At 39.0% G+C, this 27770-nt stretch overlaps 2 protein-coding genes across 10 annotated transcripts in view; both read left to right on the top strand.

The window, feature by feature from the left end:
- TMEM62 (transmembrane protein 62) overlaps window positions 1-16949 on the top strand; it is a 33913-nt gene extending 16964 nt beyond the window's left edge. For 4 of the 7 annotated variants that reach the window (XM_058541383.1, XM_058541381.1, XM_058541382.1 and 1 more), the window contains 6 exons: window positions 1532-1691; window positions 5847-5960; window positions 8168-8252; window positions 11432-11536; window positions 13347-13465; window positions 16117-16949. In XM_058541383.1, the coding sequence (XP_058397366.1) occupies window positions 1532-1691; window positions 5847-5960; window positions 8168-8252; window positions 11432-11536; window positions 13347-13465; window positions 16117-16443 (910 nt within the window). In that variant the 3' untranslated portion in view covers window positions 16444-16949. The remainder of the gene's footprint in view (window positions 1-1531; window positions 1692-5846; window positions 5961-8167; window positions 8253-11431; window positions 11537-13346; window positions 13466-16116) is intronic. The other 3 variants (XM_058541386.1, XM_058541384.1, XM_058541385.1) reach the window with 2 other exon arrangements.
- Window positions 16950-17336: 387 nt separating this feature from the next.
- On the top strand, window positions 17337-26775 carry CCNDBP1 (cyclin D1 binding protein 1). 3 transcript variants are annotated; one of them, XM_058541393.1, is made up of 11 exons: window positions 17337-17541; window positions 17718-17777; window positions 18067-18146; window positions 21192-21273; window positions 22037-22133; window positions 22308-22381; window positions 22971-23047; window positions 23387-23670; window positions 24749-24809; window positions 26035-26081; window positions 26338-26775. In XM_058541393.1, exons 1-11 carry the CDS (start codon window positions 17433-17435, stop codon window positions 26450-26452), a joined length of 1086 nt encoding a protein of 361 aa, XP_058397376.1. In that variant the 5' UTR covers window positions 17337-17432; the 3' UTR covers window positions 26453-26775. The 3 variants fall into 3 exon arrangements, with proteins under 3 accessions (XP_058397376.1, XP_058397375.1, XP_058397374.1); XM_058541392.1 differs by lacking the exon at window positions 26035-26081 and having other exon boundaries at window positions 26338-26465; XM_058541391.1 differs by lacking the exon at window positions 17718-17777 and having other exon boundaries at window positions 17338-17541.
- The last annotated feature ends 995 nt before the right edge of the window (window positions 26776-27770 follow it).

Consider the following 27770-nt stretch of genomic DNA (forward strand, 5'->3'; position numbering starts at 1 on the left):
CAGTTCAGTGGCATTAAGTGCATTAATATTATTGTGCAAACATCACCACCATCCCTCACCAAAACTTCTTTCATCTTCCAAAACTGAAATCTGTACCCATTCAACAATAACTCCTGATTCCCCACTCCCCCCAGCCCATGGCAACCACGATTCTACTGTCTGTCTCTATGGATTTGACTACTCTAGGTACCTCATATAAGGGGAATCATACAGTATTTGTCCTTTTGTGACTGGCTTCTTTCATTTTCATAATGTCCTCAAGGTTCATCCATGTTGTAGCATGTGTCACAATTTCCTTCCCTTTTTTTTTTTTTTGTGAGGAAGATTAGCCCTGAGCTAACATCTGTTGCCAATCCTCCTCCTTTTGCTGAGGAAAATTGGCCCTGGGCTAAAATCCACGCCCATCTTCCTCTACTTTATATGGGACACCACCACAGCATGGCTTGACAAGCGGTGCGTCCGTCCGTGCCCGGGATCCAAACCTGCGAACCCCAGGCAGCTGAAGCGGAGCGTGTGAACTTAACCGCTATGCCACCGGGCCAGCCCCAGAATTTCCTTCCTTTTTAAGGCTAATATCCCATTGTATGTATATGCCATATTTTGTTTATCCAATTCATCTGTCAGTAGACACTTTTGCTTCTACCTTTTAGCTACTGTGAATAATGCTGCTATGAATATGGGTGTACAAATATCTGTTCAAATCCCTGCTTTCAATTCTTTTGGGTATATATCTAGAAGTGGAATTTCTGGATCATACAATAATTCTATGTTTAATTTTTTGAGGAACTACCATACTGTTTTCCATAGTGGCTGCACCATTTTACATTCCCACCAGCAGTGCACAAGGTACTCAATTACTTTTTAAAACAGATACTAATTTATAATATCACCAAGCAATATGAGTGCCAGTTTCACAGCACTCTTATCATTATTGGATATTTGTGCTTTAAAAAAGATTTACTAATAATCTAGAAAAACTGGTACCAGGGTGTTTTAATTTATTTTTTTGATCACTAGTGAACTGGAACATACCTCTCTCAGTCAGGTTTTTTGATAGGCGCTGGATATCAGATTTAGACATTATATTCTCTGAAAGGGCCTGGTAGCTTTAGCTCTGTTTGTGACGTTGGGAACCAAATGAATAGATGGTAGGCTTGACGTTAGATTAACAAAGTGAGATGTCTAACCTATATTCTTTTCCTGTGAGAAAAACCAGGACTTCAGGAGTTTCTTCAGAAAGAACTTTGGATCTACTCCAGCTCGATTTGACAAAAGAAAATGATTTTCCTTTCTAAGAAATAAAAGAATAGTTTCTAATTTGTCACCAATTCTCATTTGCTGAATTATACAATTCCAAAAGCCACCATTCAGAAAGAAACCAGATCATATGAAAAGTGGTCATATGAACAGTTGTACAATGTGATGGTTCTGCCTATACTTATATCTTTTTAGGTTACAGTAGGGTTATTCTCCTTTATAAAAACAATGACAAATACCTAAAACCATGCATTTATGTATGCTCTCATTTTAGAGTCTTGGCCTTTTCCTTATCCTCCATTACTTCTGTCACAGTTAAGATTGATGGAGTTCATTTAGGGCAAGCTATTCATTTGTCTGGTCCTATTTTCATACTGAAGTGGAACCCAAGAAACTATAGTAATAGGACACATAACATAGAAGTAATCGTCCAGGTAAGTTAGTAATTTTCAACTTGCTATATAAATGATTAGGCTGTAACCACATTGAACTCTGATTTGGGTTCTTTTTTTTTTTTCAATCAATTGATAAAAATGAAACTAAGTTAATAAAAAATTTGAATACACTGGATTTAGTATATTCTGAAAATGGGCATTCAGGAGTAATTCTACTATTAGACTAAAAATTGGGCAGAGGAGAAGAGTGTGCAACTACTGGCCACAGTCCCCCTTTTTTAATCCCAGGGAATCAGTCTTTTGTTTTCTTCCAACTTTGGCCAGAGTCTTAATAATGGGAACAAATTCCCCAATATACCCAAAGATAACAGAATAAGTCAGAAAACATGTATTTGTGTATCCATGCTTTTGATTGCTGTCTCCAAGTAGAGGAAAATTGCGTCACTATTTTGAAAGCTCTAGGATAGAGAATTTTCAAGGCATCAAAGGATTTTTTGTTTGGGGAGTATGCATTGATAGCTCATCAGTAACAGTCTGCCTGTCCTTATTCTGATTCAGCTTGGGGGCATTTAATTCACTAGCACCTGCCAGAGTAGAAATTGATCGTCATTACCAAAATAGAGCAGTTTCTTAACATTATGAAACTCTTTAGGAGATAGATTGTGCTCAAAAATAAGTTTCTGGAAAAAAAAAAAATCTGTCAATTTCTACAACTTGCTGATTTGATGAGTTTTTAACTATTTAATCTTCTAATGTTAAGTGTTGGTTTGAAGATTACCAAGTAATCCCTCAGAAAACACATGTAATTATTTTCATTATCTTTTTTGTGTGTGTGTCACACACTATAGGAATGGGAACTCCCAAATCCTTGGATTGCTTCAGACCTCCAGCTTCTGGAGTTTTATGAGGAAGAAAGCTCACATTCCTTGAAACATCTCTGGCTGCTTAGTTGAATCCCTAGTAAAAATATGAAATCACATATACTTTTTTTTTTTTTGTGAGGAAGATTGGCCCTGAGCTAACATCTGCCAATCCTCCTCTTTTTGCTGAGGAAGACTGGCCCTGGGCTAACATCCATGCCCATCTTCCTCCACGTTATATGGGACACTGCCACAGCATGGCTTGACAAGCAGTGCATCGGTGCGCGCCTGGGATCTGAACCGGCGAACCCCGGGCCGCCACAGCAGAGCACGCGCACTTAACCACTTGCACCACCGGGCCAGCCCCCACACGTACTTTTTATGTTTTAACATTTCTTACAACATTATTGAGGTATAATTTTCATCCAGAAAACTCAACATATTTAAAGAGCACAATTTGATGACTTTTGACATACATATACATCCTTGAAACCATTACTACAATCAATATGATATATCACCCTCAAAAGTTTTCTTGTGCCCTTTTGCAAGTGCCTTCCTTCCACTCTCATTTCCAGGCAACCACTCATCTGTTTTCTGTCTATATGTATAACTTTAAAAAATTAGTCTACTAAATATTGAATAGGGAACCTGGTCCCCTCATTCATCAGTGGGAAAGTTCTGTCCTTTTAAATACAGACACTATAGATAAGTCTGATTTGAAACTCAAAAACTGTGAGAGCAGACATCAATTTATTATCTTATCCTTTATCTACTCACTATATTTATTGAATATCTTTAGGTTCCTGGCAGCCTAGTAGCAACTAGACCTTTAGATCAATTCTCAGTGTGGTTCCTGAACTAGTAGCATCAAGATAACCTGGGACCTTGTTAGAAATGCACATTCTCGGGTCCCATCTCAAACCTGTGAATCAGAAACTCTGGAGATAATGGGACCCAGCATTCTGTTTTAACAGCCCCTTCAGGTGATTCCAATGTGCACAAAGTTTAAGAACCAGTACTTTAGGTTATTTTGCCTACTTTGCCAATTTAAAACCTCTAGAAATTTCTGTATCTCAAAATTAAAGAAAATCTCTGCTTTAAAACAACAATTTATCATTTAAAGTAAGAACATTTTGAGCCATAAAAGTTTGATAAACACCAGTGCAAGTTCTTTTTGCTATTTAAAAACTTTTTTATGATGGGAAATTTTAAAAATATATGAAAGAGATGATAATATAATGAATTCCCATGTATTCATCAGCCGCCTTCAACAATTATCAACTCATAACTAATCTTGGTTCATCTATACCCCATCCACTTCTCTCCTCCCTGCACCAAGATGTCGTTTCATCTGTAAATATGTATGAATCACTAAACGATAAGGACTTTTTAAAAATGTAACCATAATACCATATCACACCTGAAAAATTAACAGTAATTCCTTACTATCAAACTATCCAGCTAGTATTCAGTTTTCCCAATTTGTCATAGCTATATATATTGCATTTGGTTGGTTCAAATCAGAATCCAAACAAGACTCAAATATTGCATTTAGCTGATTTGTCTCTTCAGTCTCTTTCTCTGTAAGTTCCCTCTTCCCCCCCTTTTCTTTTTCCTTGCAATTTATTTGCTTTGGAAACTGGATCTTTTATCCTGTAGAGTTTCCTGTATTCTGGACTTTTGCTGTTTATATCCATGTGGTATCATTTAGCATGTTTCTCCACTTCCTCTAGTTTCTATAACTGGTAGTTAGATTTAGAGGTTTGATCAGATTTGAGTCTGTTTGTTTTTTGGCAAGAATACGTCATTTGGTGTTTTATGCTTTTATCAGAAGCCTATAAATTTGTTTGTCTCTCTTTCACTAATGTTAAGATGATCAGTGTATTCAGGTACTGTTAACCTTATCCAATGGTATGCTGGTAAATATTTAACAACCAGCTTGGGGCAAGTTTGAAGAGGAGGACCCTGATTTGTAGCATTTCCCTGATTTATACCAATTTCCATGGTATAAATATGCCTACCATAGCTGGTTTTAAGCTACCAACCCAACATCAACAAAATTTCTGAAAATTTAACAACTGGCCCTTGTGAGCTAGTCAAGTCAGCTCCAGCACACTGCTGGCTTATCTCTCCATTCATTATGAAGTACCCAATCAGCTTTTCACCAAAAGATTTCTAGCAGCTGTTGATAATCTTCGCCTAGATCCATTATTTCATTAGAGTTATAAAATGGTGATATTCAACTTACCACTCCTTATTATAGGAATATTAATTAGAATAATCCTATAAAGGAAAAATTTCCCTCACCTATTTGGTACCCAGCTATAGAGTTCATACAGGAAAGGCAGGATAAATTCTTAATTCTTCCCCCATCCCCCCTTTACTAAACTAGTTTTCAGAACAATGAGTTGCTTCTCTAGCGTCTGTCAAAGGTACCTAAATGAGTGTTTTACTTTTAGTATCATTATGAATTCAAAGTTTAAAAAAAATATATTTGGTATGTTTCAATCCATTGCATTTTTTCTTTTTGATGCTCAAATTATTTCCTCTTTGGCTAGTGGGAGCCTCTCCAAGTTAGCCACTAACTCCTTTGATACAATCCCTGTAATCTTTGATAGTTTCCTTGCTTTCTGGTATGACAAAGTAGTCCAGGCTCTTCTTGTGCATTTCTTACTCAAGAACTGGAATCAGCCTTTTCTCTAAAGAGCACTAGTTCCTTGTAGTGAGAAATGGTATTTTGAGTGGCTGGCCCCGTGGCTGGCATAGTGGTTAAGTTCACTTTCCGCTTCAGCAGCCTGGGGTTCACGGGTTTGGATCCTGGGCACAGACCTACACTACTCATCAGCCACACTGTGGCGGTGACCCACATATAAAGTAGAGGAAGATTGGCACAGATGTTAGCTCAGGGCTAATCTTTCTCAAGAAAAAAACCAAGGAGGATTGGCAACAGATGTTAGCTCAGGGCTAATCTTCCTCAGCAAAAAAAAAAAAAAAACAAAAACAAGGTATTTTGAGACAATCTGGGCACTATCCCAGCTAGCTCATTGCTATTGGGTTTGTTATTTCTAGGCCTTTTCAGTGAACAAAGGGAAATATAGATTTTTTTTTTAAGAGAAAATACATTGTGAGTACATGCTGATATTTCCAATTCAAATCTAGAATTACAAGGTTTAAAAGAAGTTCTATTTTAAGTACTTATAGGAAGAATCAAAAGTAAATGAAAAAAATTAGCTATTCAGAGATAACTGACAAAAGTTGGAAACTTAATCTTGGGACATTATACATATTGAAACACATATGAGAGTTATTTCTCTGCTGTGCTTATAACTAGGATTCTGCTGGAAGAAGTAAGAGTGTTCAGCACATATTTTCTCTTCAAGAGGGTATTCATCTCAGATTTGATCCCCTGGCATCATTTATTCTCCTTACTGACCACTGCACCGTGGTGAGTAAATTCAACTTAACGTTATTTGTGTTTTTACTGGATTTGGTAGGTCCAAAGTCATACATAATATAATCATGTGATGAGAAAGCTGAACCTTAAAATTAAAAGTTTAGTTATTTGTCTAGAAGAGTAAAATGCTTTTAAGTTGATTTGAATTAAAATAAGCAGAGAAAATGGATAAGTAATACCTGCTTTGGGACCTGGTTCTAAAGCCATAATACCAGGATAACTAAGGGAATTATAGAGACTGTGCTAAGTAGGATTAAGGATCTTTCCAAGATAATATTTCTTCCTACAAAAATAACACATGCTTAATGGAGAAAACCTGGAAAATTTAGAAATAGATGAGTAAACTCAGCCCCACATCATTCTTTTATCACACTACCCATTATAACCATTGTATTTGTCTTTATGATACTCTCTATTTATTTTTCTCTCATATACATTGGTGTATGAGTTTTTAATATAAAATGGTAGTAACATACTTTTCATTCTCTTATGCTGTCTGATTTTTTTCCACTGAGGAATTTGTTTTGACTATTTTCTCACATAAATTTATATCATTTTATCTCATGATGTTTACTGGTTGCATTACATTGTCATAGATATACCTTAATTTATTTAACCACTTCCCTATTGTTAGATATTTGTTTCTAATTTTTCCCTCTACCAAATAAATACTGCTTGCCACAAAATTTTTGCATATATTAGTTTTTTGGGATAAATTCCTAGAAGTGAATTGTTGGAACAAGGAGTTGACACACTATTCTATATATTTATTTATTATCTAATTACACAAATTATTTATTATTTATTATATTAATTGTTTTTTGTCTATCCTCCCTCATTAAAATATAAGCTTCATGAGGGCAGGGATCTTTGTCTGTTTGGTATGCCTAACAGAAAGTAGGCCATCAGTAAATATTTCTTGAATGAATAAATGGGTATTTTTTTTCAGTTTTTAATATACACTGTCAAATTGTCTTCCAGAGAAGCTATGGCAATTTATATTCTATTTCCCTTAGATCTCACCTATCCTGGGTATTAACATAAAATACACAAAAGATATGCACTATAATGTTAAGAAGAAAATTGAAACCTCCTTTAATTTCCTCCCAGAGAAAGCTTTAGTGTATAGCCTCACAGACTTAAAATGTGAATTATTATTTTAACTTTTATTACTTGTATGATTGAGCTTTTTAAAAATATGAGTAATGGACATTTCTATCTTATTTTTACAAATTGCTTTTGTGTCACTTATTTTTCTTTGGGGGATTTTTAATACTCACTCAGAGCAGGCTTTGGAAACTTTGATGTTCTTTGAATTACCTGGGAATATTAGTAAAAGGCAGATTCCGATTCAGTAGGGCTGAGATGGGGCCTGAGATTCTGCATTCCTAACAGGCTCAAGGTGATTCCAATGATGATCTGGGGACCCTACTTTGAGAAACAAGGACCTAGATGACATATCTCTTTACTGTGAGTTAATCTCCAAGTGAATGACTTCTTGATGGAGAAAGTAAAAGCAAGTGCTGTCTCTATTCACTCAACCTGCGGTGTACTGGTTTTTTTTTTTTTTTTTCCACTCTTATACAACTTATTTTATTTTTTGTTTTGGGAGGAAGATCAGCCCTGAGCTAACATCCGTGCTAATCCTCTTCTTTTTTTGCTGGGGAAGACTGGCTCTGAGCTAACATCTATTGCCAATCCTCCTCCTTTTTTTCCCCAAAGCCCCAGTAGGTAGTTGTATGTCATAGTTGCACATCCTTCTAGTTGCTGTATGTGGGATGCGGCCTCAGCATGGCTGGGATCCGAACCCGGGCCACCAGTAGCGGAGCGCGCTCACTTAACTGCCAAGCCACGGGGGCGGCCCACTCTTATACAACTTTAAATAAAACAAAACAAATTATGCATCTTCTAGCACAATGAAAGTGGACTATTTTAATTTGATCACTTCATAACTGTGTAAAATTACTTAGTTTCAACATTGGATCAAGTAACCAAATTCTGAAAGAGTAATGCTGAGGCAACTTATAATTTTCTTTTTTGGTGGATCAGATGTTTGATTCTCTTTGACTATATATTTTTTTTATATAGTCATTTCTGCTAATGATGTCATTTCCTTTCTTGTTGATGGGCCATTTTAAAAACCTTAACTGAAGCTCTACCCATGTATCTATTTCACATTAACATCGATTTCTCTGCAGGCTCGGGTCCTTTTTGTAATGATTGTGCTGATCCAGCTCACCATTCTCATTACTTTTAGGCATCGAGGATATCCAGAGCATAAAGGTTAGTACTGGTTCCTTTATTCTTAGAAGACAATATTTTAAAGTATCACATGATGTGCTCACTATTACCAAGTGATAAATGTCAATATAAATTGTCTTTGTCTGAGCTCTGTGAGGTGCATCCTTTTCCACAATACTCTTATCTTTAAAAAAAAATTCAATTTTTTGCTGCTACATGGCAGTAAAATGAGGCTCAACCAAAATGGGGAGGTGGAAATCACAATATAGCTCTAAATGACCAACAGCTCTGCCAGACATTAAAGATCCTCCACAATCTGGTATTATCTAACTAACCATGTCTTCAACCAGTTACCTCTATTTCAGCCTAGATGATTTTTCACTGTTCTCTACACATACCATGCTCATTCTTGCTTCTGTGCTTTTGCCCAGGCGATTACCTCTAATTTAAATTATTTTCCTAAACTTATCTAAATCTTTGCCTCCTTTAAGGCTCACCTCAAACCCTCTTTTTCCATACCATTTTCTCCAGCCATTCCAGGTCGTAATGAGCTCTCACTTCTCTGAATCCCTAAAGTCCTTCCTAACTATCAATTCTATACTTAATTAGCCATTCACTTTGCTTCCCTTGACCACTTCAAATGTACATACATTTTCTCCTCAACCAGACTAAGTTCCTCAATATAGGAGCTCTTGTTGTCTACGTCTTTTCTGTTTCCCACAGCACCCAGCACTGAGTTTGTGCATAATAGACAATAAATAGTTGTTGAATTAAATTTTCCTTATCCCTTCCTGTCTTGGATGAAATCCCTGGGATTAGGGACTGATTGTGGGGGAGGGGAGTACTGTAGTAATGATTTTTTGTCTGTGTGTGTGAGATCAGCCCTGAGCTAACATCTGTCAATCCTCCTCTCTTTTTTTGCTGAGGAAGACTGACCCTGGGCTAACATCCGTGCCCATCTTCCTCCACTTTATATGGGATGCCACTACAGCGTGGCTTGCCAAGCAGTGCGTCGGTGCGCGCCCGGGATCTGAACCGGCGAACCCCGGGCCGCCGCAGCAGAGCGCGTGCATTTAACTGCTTGTGCCACCGGGCTGGCCCCTGTAGTAATGATTTATCGGTAAAATGTTTAACTGAATAGGTATTACACAAATCCTACTGAATGTTTTCCTCTTATATATATATTTTAAAATTCTATGAAAAAGTTCGAGGAGCATTATTGCACACATATATTTTCCTGCACATAATGTAAATAAATAAATGTTTGAGGGAGGGGCCCAGCCTCATTATGTGGGGTTACCAATATCTTTGTGTAGTTATTTAAAATTTACAACATATTTTTACCTACATTATCTCACTTAATCCTTACAACAATCCTGTGAGGTAGGTATCATTAGCCCTATTTTAAAGATTAGAAAACTAAGGACTGGGAGGTTATGTAGGTTGTCCAAACTCTCATAGCTAATCAGAGACAGAGGAGAGACTCAAAACCTAAGTCTTCTGACCCTAGGTCAGTTCTTTTCTTTAAACAACATTTCTCAACTTTGACTACACCTTAGAAACCCCCAGGGAACTTTTAAATCTCAGTGTCTACACAGCACCCTAGACCAATTACATCAGAATCTCTAGAGGTAGGACCTAAGCATCAGTATTTTTTAAAGCTCCCCAGATCATTCCAATGTGCAGTCAAGGCTGAGAAGCACAGCTGTGTCTAAAGCAATATTTCTCAGTCCTGGCTGCTGAGAATCACCTGGGCTGCTGCCCAAGCTTCCTCTCTTCCCTAGGCCAATTAAATCAGAACCTCTGGAGGGTGAGACCTGGGCATGAGTATTTTCTAAAAGTTCTCCCACGTTATTCTAATGTTCAGCCAAAGTAGAGAATAATTGCTTCAAGTTTAAAGCAGAACTGCCTCTAAGGCTAAAGGATTATTTATTTATAATAAATAATAATTATTATAGGTGGATATGTAGATTAATACTTTGAGAAGTACCAGACTAGAACAAGAAAGAAGCTGAGAGAGGAATGAGTAGCAAGTATGTAACATACAAAGTGAGAAAGGTCATACATTATCAGGCTTTGTATGAAATTAACTGTCAGCAGGCTGAACAATGTTATAAGTAAAAAATGAATATTCTGGCCATTAGGAAAGATATACTATTTAACTTACGTCAGGCTGTCTTTCACTGGGACCTGTTCTTTATATAGTTTTCAGCTCTAGTGTTGCTTAGTGTGCACTGAGCTTCCTATCATAGTCTTCTGCTGATTGGTTTACAATCAGCCATATGCATGACTGCAATGGCTGGCTAAGGTTGAGGATCTGGGTACTTTAGTCTGTGGCCACAGAATGGAGCTTCTCTGTGTGAAGCCCTTATGCTTGGGCTTTTTGGTACTGTATTTTAAGAGTTGTTAATTTGGAGAGCTTTAGGAATCCCTTTCAAGTGGAGTAAGAAGATAGCTGTGAATTGAGAGCTATATCACATATGGGAAAGGAATATTTGGATAGATGCTCATACTTAAGAGTAGACTGGAGAAATTTTGATATTTTTTTGATATGCTTTTGATATATTTTGATATACCTTTCGGAAGTTTGTACATTTGGATAATAAATCCCATAAAAAATAAACGCTCATTCTTTGAGCACAGCACTATATTTCAAGCCTACATGAAGATGAAAGAGTATAGTCCTCTGGCAGGTATTGCTCTCTTGTTTTCAGTCATTTAAAAAATATATATCAGGGCTGGCCCAGTGGCGTAGCGGTTAAGTGCACACCGGGTTCAGTTCCCGGGCGCGCACCAACACACTGCTTGTCAGGCAATGCTGTGGCGGCGTCCCATAAAGTAGAGGAAGATGGGCACAGATGTTAGGCCAGGGCCAGTCTTCCTCAGCAAAAAGAGGATTGGCATGGATGTTAGCTCAGGGCTGCTCTTCCTCACAAAAATAAAATAAAATAAAAAATATATATATATGTGTGTGTGTGCATGTCTCCCAGCTACACCATTGCTTTGAACTTCCTACCCTCTGCAATTCTAAGTGAATTGCCTCACCAGGTTTCCTGCCAACTTGTGAATTTAAAGTGGTGTCATCTGTAGAGTTATCATGTAACAAAAAATTTGCTGAATATGTAGTAGATAGCCCATGGAAGTCTTCTAGAAAATGTTATAAAGAAATTGAACTTTGCATGTGTTCACTGTACTGTATTTTTCAAATTTATTCTGTTTAGGACCTCCAGGACTTATAAATTTGACTTCATTTTCCCTTCATGTCTTGAGCAAAATAAACATCTTCTACTATTCTGTGTTGTTGCTGACCCTATATATAGTGCTTGGTAAGTCAATTAGGAAACCTGGAGATTGTGGAGAATTTTGCCAAAGAATATATTGAGAATTTTGAAAATAGAGTCATTTAGGCCCTTGCGAGCATAATAGACAGCACATTGCTCCTTCATAAGTCATTTCCTGGGACATGGTCTTAGGAAATAAAGTTCTTTCCTAGCATGCTTAAAGGACATTCAGTCAATACCAAGTTAACTTAAGTGTGCTGAGAAGACCATTACAGAATTAGTATTCGTGTAGAAACCTAATAGAATGTAGAAGTTCAGCTTAAAAGCCATCTCCTCAGAGCAGCCTTCTTTGACTACCTTAAAGTTTTATCTTCTATTTCATCACACTTTTTATTTCCTTCATTACTTTATCAGAATTTATAATTATCTTTTGTGTTTATCATCTCTCTTCTCATTTGAATGTCTTGTCTATCTTGTTCACCTCTATGCACAATGCCTGGTATGTAGTTCAGTGAATATTTACTAATGTGTTGCTCCTAAAAACTCAGCTCAAAAAAAAGAGAAACTGAGATGAGCAATGAGTTCAGGCATATCTGAGCTCTTCTGTTATGTTAATTATTATACACAATACTTACAAAGTCACTTAGCCACTTGAAAGCAGAAAACACTGTTAGTCTCTTTTTAAAGCTTTTTACTAATGTTCCTTAGTGACTAAAAGTCAATTAGGAGTAGATTAGCCTATTTGTTGCTTAGTCTTTGTTTTACACTTTTATTCCACCTTTGGACTTTTCTTTGCTCATTCTAACTCCCACCAGAGAACAGAAAGTAGTTAAATAAGAAATATGACACTTCACAAGTCTATATAACAAGCTATGGCAGATTCCCCTGTGGAGCTCCGTTTCCTTGTTAGAAGATAGGTTGAAGCTGTTTTACACAATTTTCTTACACTAGGAGGCAAAGCACGTGATTTGGTTCCTGGCTGTAAAAGAAAACATTAAAAGGGCAGAAGTTGCTCCATTTTTAAAAGTTGAAACTTGAAGGAAAAACACTTTTTTAGGCTAATATGTATCTAATGGCGTTTATATAATATATATCTGAGAAAATTACCAATGACTTTTTAAAGCTGAATTCTACTCTTACCAGCAAATGATGATATTTGCATTTTGAGAAAGGATGTCTGACTGTCCCTTAATCACTCTTGACAGTATAGTATTTCCAGAAACCTGCACACTGGGAAGGGGAAGTAAATAATAGTAGGGAGGAGAGAAAAGTCATTCTGGCATTCTAGATGAAAAATTAAAGAAGCAAGTTAACACGTTAACCCTGAATCTGTAGTTGATGTACAAAGTAAAGACTGTGGGTCAGCAAGAAAAGGTTAAAATACATTCATTAATATTAATAAGAAAGAAGAAGTGCATTTCAGAAAGATTACAATGGTTGAAGTTTTATTGCTTAAAGGAGTAAATCTCAGTTATCTGGAAAATTAACTTTTGTGGAATACCTCTTTGCTTCTTAAAGGAAATGCTAATGCATTATATTGAGGTTATTATTGCAACAGAATTTTCTAAAATTTGTGAAGGTACTCCAGTCTGTTTCTGGAATCTATTCCAGGTATAGCATGTACTCACATGATTTTAGAATCCAGAGAAATATGGAGCAAAGGAGCAAACAGTTGGTTAGCTGGGACATTGGGTACAACAAAGAGATTAGCAAAGAAGAAAAGCTATGCAAATAAAATGCTTATAGATGACTAGTCTCATATTTCTTTGTTATTCGTATAAGTGCATCTCATGATGTATATAATCAGAGTCCTAGTTATTTAATCTTCTCCTTTCCTGTCCAATGCTTCTTTCAGGACCATGGTTTGTTGGTGAAATCATTAAGGGCAAATTGGGTTGCTGCTTTTCCTTTGGGATCTTTGTTGATGGACATTTCCTACAAGGCAGCATAACATTTATAGTTGGAGTTCTTCAGGTAAGAAGTCAGAAATGCAATTTAAGAACATCTTGGCCTTGTTGGACTAATTGCGTAACAGTTACAAATTAAATCCAAAATCCCAAATTAAACACCATAGATCATGTTTCCTAATTTACTGGCAGGGCAATCTTTAATATCTGGTGTTTTGTTTGCTTTTAGAGTGCTTCCTAAGCTCTTTCTTCCACTACTGTCTTGTAAATATCTAAAATACATTTTTGGCAAGCAGAGTTTATAAGAGGTGAAAGAGGTTTTTGTTTTTGTTGTTTGTTTCACTGTGCTTTTGCATTGACAAAAACTGAAATAAAGGACTTATGGTAGAATAAATGATAGACTTCTGAGTAAACCAAAATTGATTATGATAATGAAGAAGGAAAATGTTTCAGAGGGAGGAAAGGAAAAACAGACGCACAAGAAAAGCGGGTCAGTTACCCACTGGAAGCTACACTGGGCAAAAACCAGACTTGGCTTTCTAGTGATGTCTTAGCAGTACACTTGTTTGGGAAACACTCATACATTAGATTTACACTTGGATTAAGATTCCTTTAGGGGCTGGCCCCGTGGCATAGTGGTTGAGTTCGGTGCGTTCCACTTTGGTGGCCCAGGTTCTCTGGTTCGGATCCCGGCACGGACCTACACCACTCATCAGCCATGCTGTGGCAGCAACCCACATATAAAGTAGAGGAAGACTGGCACAGATGTTAGTTCATGGCTAATCTTCCTCAAGAAAAAAACTGAGGAGGATTGGCAACAGATGTTAGCTTAGGGCTAATCTTCCTCAGCAAAAAAAAAAAAAAAAAAAAACCCCACAAAGATTCCAACACAAAAAACTCTGACCTGTAGCAAATCTCTATAAATAGGTCTGAAAACTATTTACCTAACAATTTATTTTACTCACCTAATGGGGCTAATGGACCAAAATCTGAAGTGATGATCTGATGTTTTGGAAGAGATCCAAAAACATTGTTCAGAATGAGTTCACAGCCTTGTAATAGGATAGTGAAACATGATCAGCAGGATTAGGGAAGACCTCTGCCCAGCAAACACTGACTACAAGCCAGAACATTCTCTGTACAGCAGCTGTACAACATTCTCTGTACACATTGTATATGTGAGTAGGTCCCGGGTCCAGTTCAGTTTTCCATTATGTAGATGGAGGCTGGCCCTCCATCTGTGTGTGGAGCACTCTTATACCAAGTAAAACCTGATCCTTACCGAAAGGTGGGTATATATTTATATTTTAATAAAAGTACACTAATAACGGATTTTATGTGTCATGTAGGCCCATGACTCCCAAATCTACATCTCTGACCTAGACCTCTTCTTGGCACTTCAAGTGCTTATATATCCAACTGCCATTTCACATCTTCCCTTAGATATCTAAAAGCCATCTCAACTTAATATTACATCTCTAATAAGACCTTTAATTTCTACCCCCAAACCTGTGTTCCTCCCCAAATTCTTTCCAATTTCAATAAATGGCTCCACCATTCACTTAGTTTCTCCAGGATGTATCCTCAATTCTTCCCCTTACCTCATACCCTGTATCTAGTTCATCAGCAAGTAGTACCTTGTTTGAGCTACCTCCAATACATATCTTGAATCCACCCTTCTCTCCATCTCTGTTACGCCATCCTAGTCTAAGTCATAATTATTTCTTGCCTGGGCTACTGCACTAACCCCCTAACTGGTCTTCCCACTGCTGCTCTTGCCTCTCTACTATCAGTTCACCACAGAGCATCCACTGTGGTCCTTTTAAAACCTTAATCAGCTCACTTCTCAGCTTAAAACCCTTTAACCAGAGCAGTGACATGATCTGGGTCCTGCTGACTGCCCCCCTTTCCACCTGGCTCATCTTGTGCCAGGCCTATTGGCCTTAAATAGGCCAAGACTGCTTTTCATTGTTTCTTCTGCCTGAAATGTCCTTCCTTTCACTGACTCATTCCTGTCCTTCAGGCTTCAGAGATGGAAGGCTTCAGTCCTTCCATCTCCCAATTACCCTCTCATAACTCAGTTATTTCTTTTATTGAATTTATCACAATCTGTAATTATCTTTTTTTTTTGGTTTCTCTTCTCCCTGTTAGAATGTAACCTCTATGATGCATCTTTTCGGACTTGTTCACCAGTATGTTCCTAGTCTAGAGCTAGCACAGTGCCTGACACATAATGAGTGCTCAATAATTATCTGGTGAATGAATGAATGAATGAATCATACAGCAGCTAACCTTATTATAACTTAAATCTTTTAATTTGTATTCTAGTATTCATCAGGCTACTTCAAATAAAAATACAGATAAAAAAATATTGACACCCAAGTTCCTCCCTCACTGTGCCAAAAAAAAAACCCCAAGTATATATATTGACCTGCACATATTCAATTCATTTCTACCTTAAACATTATTGAGGGCTTCAACATAAATGAAATGATACCTGCCTTTAAGATGAACAGAAGGATACAGGCAAATATACAGCTAACTACAAGTCAACTGTTGTGTTATATGCAAATGTGATTGAAGCTTAAAGAATCAGAGAGTTAACCCCCAAGAGAGAAAGCAACATATTCTTAGGAGCCACCAATAATGTGTTAGTGAGACCCCACCCCTCCAGGGGCTTGCTATTAAGCAAATGGTTTGTTCTGCTTCTCTTTCCAGCTGGTGTTTTTTAACATCCCCTTGATGGCTTACCTGTGTTGGAGCTTGCTGCAGCGGTGCTTTGGTCACAACTTCAGGTCTCATCTCCGTCAAGGAAGATACTTGAAAGTCATACTTGTTCACCTGCTAATGGTACTGCTGTACATCTGGCAGATTTATTCCTGCTATGTTCTTCATATGACGTATGGCACTTTAGCTTTTTTATTCTCCCCACTGCGGACCTGGTTGACACTGCTGACACCTGTTTTCATTCGTTGTGTGTGGACACTGAACTCTACTGAGCTTGGAACCTTCATAGTGCAGTTAAAAAGCCACCTGAGCTCCTGAAGGCCATCTCACCACCCGCCTGTCAGTAGCCCAGGCCTCTGCCCCAGCAACAGGTGAAAGGCCAGTATTGGTGGGCTGCTGCTGCTTGGATGGTTGGGAGTTGGGGGGATTACCCACTACTGATTTCTGCAGCATGGACTGCAGAAAAGTGTCTAAATGATGTTGATTCCTTCCTTCCCCAAGAAGGCAAAGGGTTGATTTACATTTGTGAAGAGAAAGCCCTAATCTAGGAGATCCACACGGCAGGGACTGGGTGTATGGGAGTATCTGAGGCCGAGTGTGTTTTTTAAGATTACCTCATGTAAAGTATCTAGCACAGTGTCTGGAACTCAGCAGCCATTACGGGTGCCACTTTAGGGGCGGAGAACCACTGCGAACTTGGGCCCGACCCTGACTACGCTTGAGATATTAGCTCCCAGTCCTCTTTTCCCGCAGGGTTATGGGTTCTCTGCTCCCTTAGTCGGGGGTGTTTTCAACTAATCAAATAAATGAATAACGAATAAGAAGTAACTCAGAGAGGTCCTTGCTTGTGTGGCCCGGCCTCTAGGGCGGAAGGAGGGGTGGCCCGGCCTCTGGGGACGGGGAGGGGGAGTCGTGGCCTGGCCTTTGGGGCGGGAGAAGGCGTGGCCGGGCCTCTGGGGCGCAAGGAGGCGTGGCCGGGCCTCTGAGGGCGGGGGGGGAGGCGTGGCCGGGCCTCTGAGGACGAGGGGAGGCGTGGCCGGGCCTCTGGGGCGGAAGGAGGAGTGGCTCGGCCTCGGGATGGCAGGAGGCGTGGGTGGGCCTCTGGGGCGGAAGAAGGCCTCGCCGGGCCTCTGGGGACCGGAGGGGGTGTGGCCGGGCCTTTGGGGCGGGGCGGGGCGGCGGGGAGGCGGGTTGTTGCCGGAAGCGAATCCCGGTCTGTGACGCCCGGAAGTGGAGCGGCTACCGCAGTGGGACACGGGCAGCTGCCTTGGCTGCTTTTGTCTGCAGGCTCTAGGAGGTCTACTGAGATGGCGGGCGCAGCTGCGCCTGCAGCCGCATTCTCTACCCTGGCTCCGCCTTTGGAGCAGCTCCGGCACTTAGCAAGGGAGCTGCGGTTGCTCCTGCCTGGAGTGCGGGGTGAGCTGACGCAGTTGGGACAGGCGACGGCAGGGGCGCGCTTGGGGTGGGGGAGAGGCCAGGCTGTGGCGGCGGCGGAGGCGGGGGCCCGCGCGGAGGAGGTGGGGGCAGGAGGTGGCTCCGCTTACCCGGCCATTTTTTTTGCCATTACCCGGCCCACACGCCTCGCCCACCAGTCGGTGAAGCCCAGGAGACCACCAAGGAGTTTAATCGGGAGACGTTTTGGAGAAGACTCAGTGAGTGCCTCTCCTGTTCCCATCTGTCATGTCCTCCAGCGTCCCGACCCCTTTCCCTCTCGCTTTCCCCCCGCCGCATCCTCTCTGTGGGGATACCTCACCTTACCGGTACATCCTCGGCATTTCAGGGGTTGATATAAAACATTGATTTTTGGAGGTGTTTTTGAGACTTCTCAGCCGGCAGGGGTGGAGAAGGGAGCGCGTTATCTTCCAAGTCCGTGCAGCAGCTGCAGCATCATCCTTTTAGCGCTAACATATTGACTCCTGTTTCCTCGTCTGTCACCCCTAGATGAGGCCGCTGTGAAAGTGTCAAGGGAAGCCACGACTCTGACCGAAGCCTTTTCTCGACTTCCGTTGCCGTCTCCACAGGTGGGCTTTACCTTCCTGGAATCAATGTGCTGCCGCCTTATTCCTTAGGAATGCTCTCATTTTCTTTCCACCTTTTGCACTTAAGCCAGGGAATTTATTTTTCTCACCTGTCAAATAAGATTTCAGGATTGTTGCGAAGACCAAATTGCCAAGTGCAGTACCTGGCATGGAGTGGGAAAGTCTTCTAAATATTGGTTCAATTTGAAGTTCATCCTGGTCATCTCCTTCCTGATAATTTTTTTAAGCACTTGCTATTTGCTAGGTGTTTTCACATGCATGATCCCCATCTGACAGATGAGTAAGCAGGCTCAGAGGCTCAAGTTAAGGTAAAAAAGCAGTGGAGATGGGATTTAAATTAGAGTCTATCTGATGTCTAGGCTATGCCTTTTCTGTTATGCTACATAATACCCTTTTTGTGTTGTATTATTTCTTATATTTAATCAGTAACATATGTATACAGTGTGAAATTCAAAAGATATCAAAGTTGTGTGCTAAAAAGTTTATATCTCCCCTCCCCAGTTACTTTTGTATTATTCCATATATATTCTATGCTTCTTTTTACACAAATGAAAGGATGCCATAAACACTTTTCTGGACCTTCCTTTCTTAAAAAAATTATCAATCATAGCACATATAAATTGATTCTTAGCAGCACATATAAAGTTGCTCAGGTCTTTCTAATGGCTGCATGGTATTCAATAGAGTGGATATAACCATAATTTATTTAGACAATACTCTAAGTAGACATTTAAGCTGTTGCCAACTTGTAACTATTATAAACAGTGCTGTGGTGAATTACAGTCTTTTTTGTGTGTGTATCTGTAAAAAAAATTCTCAGAAGTGGAATTGCTAGAACAAAGAATGTATGCATTTTTAATAACTGTAACTATAATAACTTTATTATAAAACTAATGAAAGTAAACATGTTGGCTGTGACTAGTTTTTCTAGAGCTAGATGTACTTAATTTGGGAGTAGGGTTATTTTAGAATGACATATTCGTTGCCATATTTGGTTTCCATAGTCAGTAGTTTCCTTCTTTTTCTCAATCTATATATTCAGATGTTTTGAAATGAAAAAAAACTTTTTTGCTGCATCTACAGTGATAAACTCTCTCCCCCTGCATACCTCAGAGATCTGTGATGAGGAAACAAGAGATGAATTGTATGAGAGCACTTTAAAAGCTTTGTGAAAGTCAATATTTATTTCAAAAGGAGTAGTAGTATTACCTTCAATCTGCTGACTCCTTTCTTTCAAATACACTTAGGACTTGCTGCTAAAATTTATAGCTAGTAAGATACCGTGAGGTGGCAGCATAGAACTGTTTTTCTGTACATGCTCAGGACAGTGGTTTCACTCATGGATGAAAAATTAGAATTTGGTTTTATTTGAATTATATATATTTGAATCACAATTGCTTTCTTAGAATCTCAGCATGTTAGTCCTACTGAAGAATGGTTTTGTTTTTTTTTTAATTCCAGTCCATATGGACTGGTATTTTTATAAAATTATGTTTGGATGTTGAAGCAGTGTCAAATTGCCACAAAAGTTTCTGAACGCTCTCATTCACCGTACTTATCCATCCTAGACTGTGATGAACCGTTTATGGACTAGCACCAATCTGTGGACCAATTTTGCATAGCACTGGCTTAGAGTTTAGTAGAGAAGCGAAGACAAGGAAGATAAGAGAAAGCCAGTGACTGCTTAGAAGGAAAATAGTCAGCATTGAGCATTGTAGAGTCCATGCTAATTACCTTTAGGTATACTGTCATGACTAGCTTAATGACGGATACATTCTGAGAAATGCATCCTTAGGCGATTTTGTTGTTGTGCAAACATCATAGGGTGTACTTACACAAACCTAGATGGTATAGCCTACTACACACCTAGGCTTTACAGTACTAATCTTATGGGACCACTGTGGTCCGTCATTGTTGGAAACATTATTATGCAGCATATGACTGTACTGTGATTCTGTTAAGAGAGAGACAGATGGCGAGACAGAGAGATCAGACACCTGGTTAGTGGTCTAAGGTAGGGTTGGCAAACTTCTTCTGTAAAGGGCCAGATAGTAAATATTTTAGGCTTTGCAGGCCAACTGCTTAGCTCTGCCCTTGTGGTGCGAACACAACTACAGACGGTCCCCGACTTACGATGGTTCAACTTAACGATTTTTTGACTTTATGATGGTGCTGTGTGAAAGCAATACTCATTCAATAGAAAGCAGTATGCATTCAGTAGAAACTGTACTTCGTATTTTGATCTTTTCCTCAGGCTAGCAATATGCAGTACGTACTCTCTTGTGATGGTGATGCTGGGCAGCAGCAGCAAGCCACAGCTCCCAGTCAGCCTCGTGATCACAAGGGTAAACGATACACTTACCATTCCATTTGTCACTTTCAGTACAGTATTCAATAAATTACATGAGCTATTCAACACTGTATTATAAAATAGGTTTTATGTTAGATGATTTTGCCCAATTGTAGGCTAATGTAAGTGTTCTGAGCACAGCTAAGGTAAGCTAGGCTAAGCTTCGGTAGGTTAGGTGTATTAAATGCATTTTCAACTTCTGATCTTTTCAACTTACAATGGGTTTATTGGGATGTAACCCCATCATTAATTCAAGGAAGATCTGTATAGATAATACATAAACTAAAGAGTGTGGCTCTGTCCCAGTAACACTTTATTTATAAAAACTGGCAGTGGGCCTGCTTTGGCCTGTGGGCCATAGTTTGCTAACTCCTGGTCTAAGATACAGTGAATACCTCACAGCAAATCACGAATACCTTGGGATATAGAGTATCAGAAATAAGTTTTTCCTGCTGTTTCTTAATGTTTTATTGAATTGTCAGCTCAGTCTCTGGTGTCCAGCTCACTCCTCTCTGGTATGTGTTGAGAATAGCACAAGGCCTAACTCATAATAGGACTTCAGAAAATGTTTGATGATGCTGTACAGATGTCTGCTCTCTTCCACAGTAGATGGGTTGACTGCATTAATATAATCTGTTTCCTTTTTTTCATTATGAAACGGGTCCATCACCTCATAGGAAACCCAGAGGTTCTGTGAACAAGTCCATGCTACCATCAAGGCAATCATTGCCGTATACTATTCACTCCCCAAGGATCAAGGTAAGCCTCTCTGTACACATAAATGTTCAGTTTATAGGCTAGATCTTTGCTAATATGACAGCTTATGTCAATTTGAGCATATAATGTAACTTTCTCCCATAAAATGCAGTCAAGGATAATTTTATAATAATCAATAACCTCCATAAATAAGCCTTTATGCTAAGGTACAGATGCTGTGTTCCCATCTCCCCAGCCTTTCCTGACTTTGAGGTTTTTAATTCTCACTGGCTCCTCCCTCTCTAACCCATTATAATCACCACAGATGCTGGCTGAATCTCAGCCCCAGACACAGGCCCAGGTCATCCCCAGGCTCCTCTACCCATTTACATCCCACCCTGTTTCTGAGCTCCCTTATAGGTTACGTGACCCCCAGCCCTGCCTGTAGATTAATGCCTTGATTATAATCATGCCAAAATTATAAATGAATACATGTCTCATGGATCTTCAGGGTTACTCACAAATGGTTTAAACTCTTAAGTGTTTCATCCACTGTTGTCAAGGGAGCACTGTTCTTAATGAATGAATACATGCTGTCATGGAAAGCTTTTGTTCCGGATCTCTTCGGAGAAGAGCACTAAGGAGTGGTGGGAGGAGCAAGAAAATGACATGGGATATAAGTAAGACCTGAGTTTTGTGTTGGCATTCCAGTTAAAGCATTTGGGTGCACATTACCTCAAGTTCTGTAGGGCTTAAACTCTCAGGAAAGCAGATCGTGACTTCTGGAAAGAAGACCAGGCTGCTTAGTCTTTGGGTTTGGCTACAGGAATCACCCTGAGAAAGCTGGTACGGAGCGCCACTCTGGACATCGTGGATGGCATGGCTCAGCTTGTGCAAGTCCTTTTCATTACTCCAGCTCAGAGGTAGTGATGCCATGGTTGGGTTATCAGTTAATGGGGTTCCTTGCTTCAGGGAGGGAAAAAACTCATTTCAACAGCAAAGTTACTGATAGCTGAGAATAATGACCAGCAGGAAGGAGTTTTTTAGGAGATAGAAACCTAGGTTATTGATATATCCTTATTGATTCCTTTCCTCAGCCCCGAGAACAATGACCTTATTTCCTGCAACAGTGTCTGGGTTGCTTGCCAGCAGGTGCCTCGGATACCAAGAGGTGGGTGAAAGTGGGAAGTGAGCCGTTGACTCTGCTGGCCAAAGCAGACAGACCTCTCATATCTAGCTTCCAGTTTTATAGCATGTATGTATTTTAACTTATGTAAGGAAGTTGGTGGAGTTTATATAGTTTATCACCAATGTCAAAAGATAGGTAGTAATACTTTTTGCCAGTCTTTTTAGTTCTCATACTTATAAATTCGAACTCCCCTCTTGTTGTGGCCCTCTCTTTGAATAAATGTGTGTTTCTCTCCTGGTCCTGCCCCAGGAGCAGTATTATGGGACACACTGAAGCAGTTATAAGGTAGGGCCAGCTAGGCCAAAAGCAGTGGTTGTTTAAGAGGACCATGATGGGAAACATTATGTGACCATTTTATTTCTTCTTGTGGTGAATGAGGAGAAGCTTTTTAGCCCCCCAATCTGGGCACCCAGAGGATGTATGTGAGAAGAGTTTTACATTAAACCGCCACGCTTGTTGACTGTCCTTGGTACTCCCTTCAGATGGGAACACTATTGGTTGCCCTTTGCAGACTTAAGAAAATTATTAGATTTCTGCTGTAATACTAGTGCTTCTGATTTTTCACTCATAGATAACAAAGCTGCAGCCCTTTTAATGCTGACGAAGAGTGTGGATTTTGTGAAGGATGCGCATGAGGAAATGGAGCGAGTGAGGCGACCTTTGTCTTTGCTGACCATTGGAAGGCAACTCTGTGACTAGTAGATGAGAATTGATTATAAAGAGAGACGATTGACCACATAGGTCCTGTCCTCACTCCTGTCCCCCATCTCCCATCTCCCACCCCATGCCCATGTGTGACTTAGTACCATTCCCCTCTGTTCCATTGCTGGACTAGGAGAGTGAGAACAGGGTTTATGAAGTGATTCAACTCTGTAGCCCTTAGTGAAGTAGCTGGCTGAGATTTTGGGACAGCTCAGACATGATACTGAAAAGTACAATAGGTTTGGTTGTTTTTTTTTCATTCAAATATATCATGGTGTGTCTTAGGCTGTGGATGAATATGACCCTTACTGTGGCCTCTTGAATGACACTGAGGAGGACACCTCTGACAACCATGGTGATGAAGAGGATGATGTGTTGGTGTCTCTAAACAATCGGGACTTATATTGGTCAGAGGAAGACCAGGAACTTATAATCCCATGCCTTGCACTGGTGAGAGCATCCAAAGCCGGCCTGAAGAAAATCCGGATCTCGGTGGCAGAGAATGGGAAGAAGGATCAGGTGGCCCAGCTGGACGACATTGTGGATATTTCTGATGAGATCAGCCCTAGGTAAGCATGATCCCCACGTGAAACTTCTGAGCACCAGCATTCTGGTCTCAGCTTGTGGTCTCACCCCAAGGTTTTTCCCCAGGTTTTTATTTTGAAAAATTTCAAACCTACAGGAAGGTTGAAAAAGTATTGCAGTGAACAGCCATACATCCTTCATCTAGATCACCTGTTGTTCACATTTTTTTCTATATTGGTTTATTTCTCTGTAGATAGATGTGCCGTTTTTTCCCCTGAACCATTTGAGAGTAAGTTGCAGGCATCAGTGACATTTCACGCCTAAATACTTCAGCATGTATCTCCTAAGAACAGACATTCTTATTCTTGTTTGCATTATTATATCCAATAAATGTGACATTGAATATAATAATAATATATAATATTTCAGTTATCTCTAAAATGTCTTTTATAGGTTTTTTTTTTTAAATCCAGGGTTTTGTCAAGGTGTCACATTGAATTTGGTTGTCATCACTTTAGTCTCTTGGAACTACAACAGTCCCTGTCCTTTTTTGACATTAAAATTTTAAAAAATCCAGGTCACTTGTCTTGTAGAATATCCAACAATCTGAATTCATGTGATTGTTTTCTCATGATTGTAGGTTATATTCAGATTAAAGATTTTTGGCAACAGTATCACATAGTTGAGTGTTTTGTGCTTCTCATTGCATCATATTGGGGAGGCACATGATGTTTGTTCCATTATTGGTGGTACTAAATTTGATCACTTGGTTAAAGTGGTGCCCACTTTAGTGGCATTCCAGAGATGAACCCCGCCTGTACCAGTTATTAAATTGATGGTTTCAGATCCTCACATTTTTAACTGAATTAATCATGTCCCATCCTACAGGCTGAGGAGTTTTTTCCCCCCAGCTTCCTAGTGAAACGGGATATGTATGTGTCCGGTAAATACCAGTTGAATTGATTCTTTCTTGGTTGCCTGGTTGCCCAATTTAAGGAACTGATAGGCATTTCTGGGACGGTCATTTTCTCACTAGTCACATCCTTAGTTCTGGACTGGAAACCACCTAGCTGAGCTTTGTTCTTTTTTTTGTTAATGGTTATTTTTGCCTTCTGCCCTTAGTGTGGATGACTTGGCTCTGAGCATATATCCACCTATGTGCCACCTGACTGTGCGAATCAACGTAAGTACTGTCTTTGAGGGAAAAGCTATAGACCTAATAGGTAAAATTTAACTAATCACTAGTATTTCCTTTAAGCTATAGGGAATATATTTGTTACACTTTGATGCAAGTGCAACAGTAATGTGGCAGTCCTTTCATGTGTTTCTCCTTGATAAATATTTGCTGAAGTTGAATTATCATAGCCATGAGCTCTGGTAGTACTCTCTTCCATAACCACTTGGGTAATCATTCGGAAAAACCCAAAGACCTTAGAAAATGCTGCTTTGAAAACAACATCTTAATTATTACAGTACTTAAAGATCCTCTCAACCTGAAGTCACAAGTTTCTAATTTCTAGTATAGGCAAAAATAAGTGTTCTAGACACATACTGTGTTCTAATGTAAACACATTGTGTGAGTTAACTATGGAGGGTCAAGTTCTTTATAAAAATCTGATTTTATTGTTTTCTTTCTAGTCCTGGATCCTGTGCTAGAGAGAGTTCTGTTCTCTTATTTTTATAAATTCAAGTTCTTATCTCTAATGTTACTGGAAAAAGAAGTAAAACTGCCAAATGGCTTTTTACAACTAGATGTATCAATGCTAACAATATTTGATAAATTAGGTAGTGGAAATTAGATTCATCAAATGTATCTTCACAATGTGCAAACACTTTGAAGTAGAATGGGATCCTTTTGGGAATTAACTTTTTTTTCCCCTATTCACTTTTTAAAAATTGACTTTCTAAGAAATAAACATCTTTAGCAATATGCCTTGTCAATTACCCTAAATAAAATTTTAAAATATGTACTATGTATTGGTGGCATACGTACATCCTCATGTTATCTTGCTATTGGTTCTTAAAATTCTGTACATAGATTTTTTTAAAAAGAAAAATTAGTTGTTTCTGCTATATATTCTGAGCTATCAGCAGCTGGGACAAATTCAGGTTATGTTCTTCCTTTTTCTGTTTTTTTTTTTTTAATTAAAAAATATTTTAAATTAAAAAAAAATTATAAAAATGTTTTAGCAACACTATTGATAAGATTTTGCTAATTGGAAAAGAGCCCATAAGCCTACCACCCTAATCTAATCAGCATTTTTGTTTTTGCATATTTCCTTCAAGGTTCTTTTTTTTTTTTTTTTTTTTTTTTACCATTTTTATTATTTGAGTGTTTTAAAATATTTTAGCTCTCCTTTCTTTTTTAGGGTAGGTTTTGGGGTGAGTAACTTCTCTTTCTTTTCTAGTCTGCGAAACTTGTATCCGTTTTAAAGAAGGCACTTGAAATTACAAAGTGAGTATGAGGACTTCTCCCCAGATAGCTTTTTGAGAATAAACCTGTCCAGCCATTCTCAACTCCCAAACCCCCATTTCAAGGAGTGCAAGAAGGTGTGTGTGGTGTCTTTTTTCAACTTCAGTTGTGGAGCAGCTGTGTTTCTGCAAAGGAACTTGCCTTTTCTTACTATAGTTTCCTCTGTGCTCCCTGTTGAGGATAGTTTTTCCCTTACAGTATAATAAACTTGACCTCTCTTTTCCCATTCCATTTGCAGAGCGAGTCATGTGACCCCACAGCCAGAAGATAGTTGGATCCCTTTACTCATTAATGCCGTTGACCATTGCATGAACAGAATCAAGGAGCTCACCCAGAATGAACTTGAGTTATGAGTTTTCAGGCTCGTTTGTGCTCTCCTCTTTTCCTTCCTTACTGTCACAGCCAGGCTCTGATGTCTTCTTTTAAAATGGGGCTAGAATGCTTTCTGGATTGAAAGGGAGTCCCTTTCTATACTTATCCAGAGACAGTATTACCAAAGATTGTTGGTTAGGCTGGACTGGCAATTATTTATAAACCATATGAGTACGATATATTTTTCTGTGCTAGATAAAGAAGATAATTGCATGAGTTTGCGTTCCTGAATCGCCTCTCAGAGATTCCTAGGGAAGCTGCCTTATTCCCTATTTGCAATAAAGTTTGTCTTTTTATGGTTAAAGATGTTGGTAGTCTCAATAAAATGCTAACCTGCCAGTGGTTAAATGAGTACCCTTCCAGAGTTTCTTTCTACCAGAAATACAGTGGGTTGAGACTAGAAAATTGCTTTCATTTGAGTTTATAGGTCTAAAGATCTGATTTGATCAGAAGTATATTTAGAAGTATATTTAAACAATTGATTTTAATTTATTTAGAGAAAATGACTCCAAAGCCCCGCTTAGTACTTCAGCATGTTATATAATATCATTATTCTTATCATTAAGTCTTTCTGAATATTATTCTAGGTCACTCTATGCCTCTAAAATTATTTTTCGGTATTGAGCTCGTTTGTTAGGTTTGTCCACCTTCTTGAACAGATTTGTTTTTCTTATACATACCTGTATTGTTGTTCACTGATATATATTACGTGTCCCCAAATGTAAATACAAAATTTTTATAAATCAAAAAATTTTAAATGTATAAGAGAGTTTATATAATTTTAAGGGACTCTTCAGTTAATCTTTTTGTGAAACCATTGCCACTTAAGTATATTTTTGCATCAGTCTGGAAGATCACATATTGGAAAGCAAAGTACACCTGTATAATGTATATTCTGGTGACCTGAATTGGGCCTTATGCTTGTACTGCAGGTCTCCACAACCTCTCATGCCACTCCTTTCCCTTGTTTAGGTGTAATTCATCACATCTGCCCTTCTCATGTCCCCATGATCTCTTTAGCAATAGCAACAGCAGCCATTCTTTTGAGTGAGCAGTGTGTACTTGGGGTTGAAATTCCTTAAGTCAAGAGTTCTAATTTACTTGTATAAAGTGCCATTCTGTACTTTTAACAAGTGTCATAAAGAGAAAGAACTAAAATCAAACTGAGAGAGTGCCAAAGCAACAAAATATTGTAAAAAAAAAAAAAAAAAACTTTGGATAAAGGAGTCCAGTTCTTCTATCTCTTCTTATAGGGCCTATTTTCAAAATATTTAATAATGTTCATATTTCTCTGCTGGA

Source organism: Diceros bicornis, chromosome 5 (assembly GCF_020826845.1).
Source record: "Diceros bicornis minor isolate mBicDic1 chromosome 5, mDicBic1.mat.cur, whole genome shotgun sequence".
Lineage (NCBI taxonomy): Eukaryota > Metazoa > Chordata > Mammalia > Perissodactyla > Rhinocerotidae > Diceros > Diceros bicornis.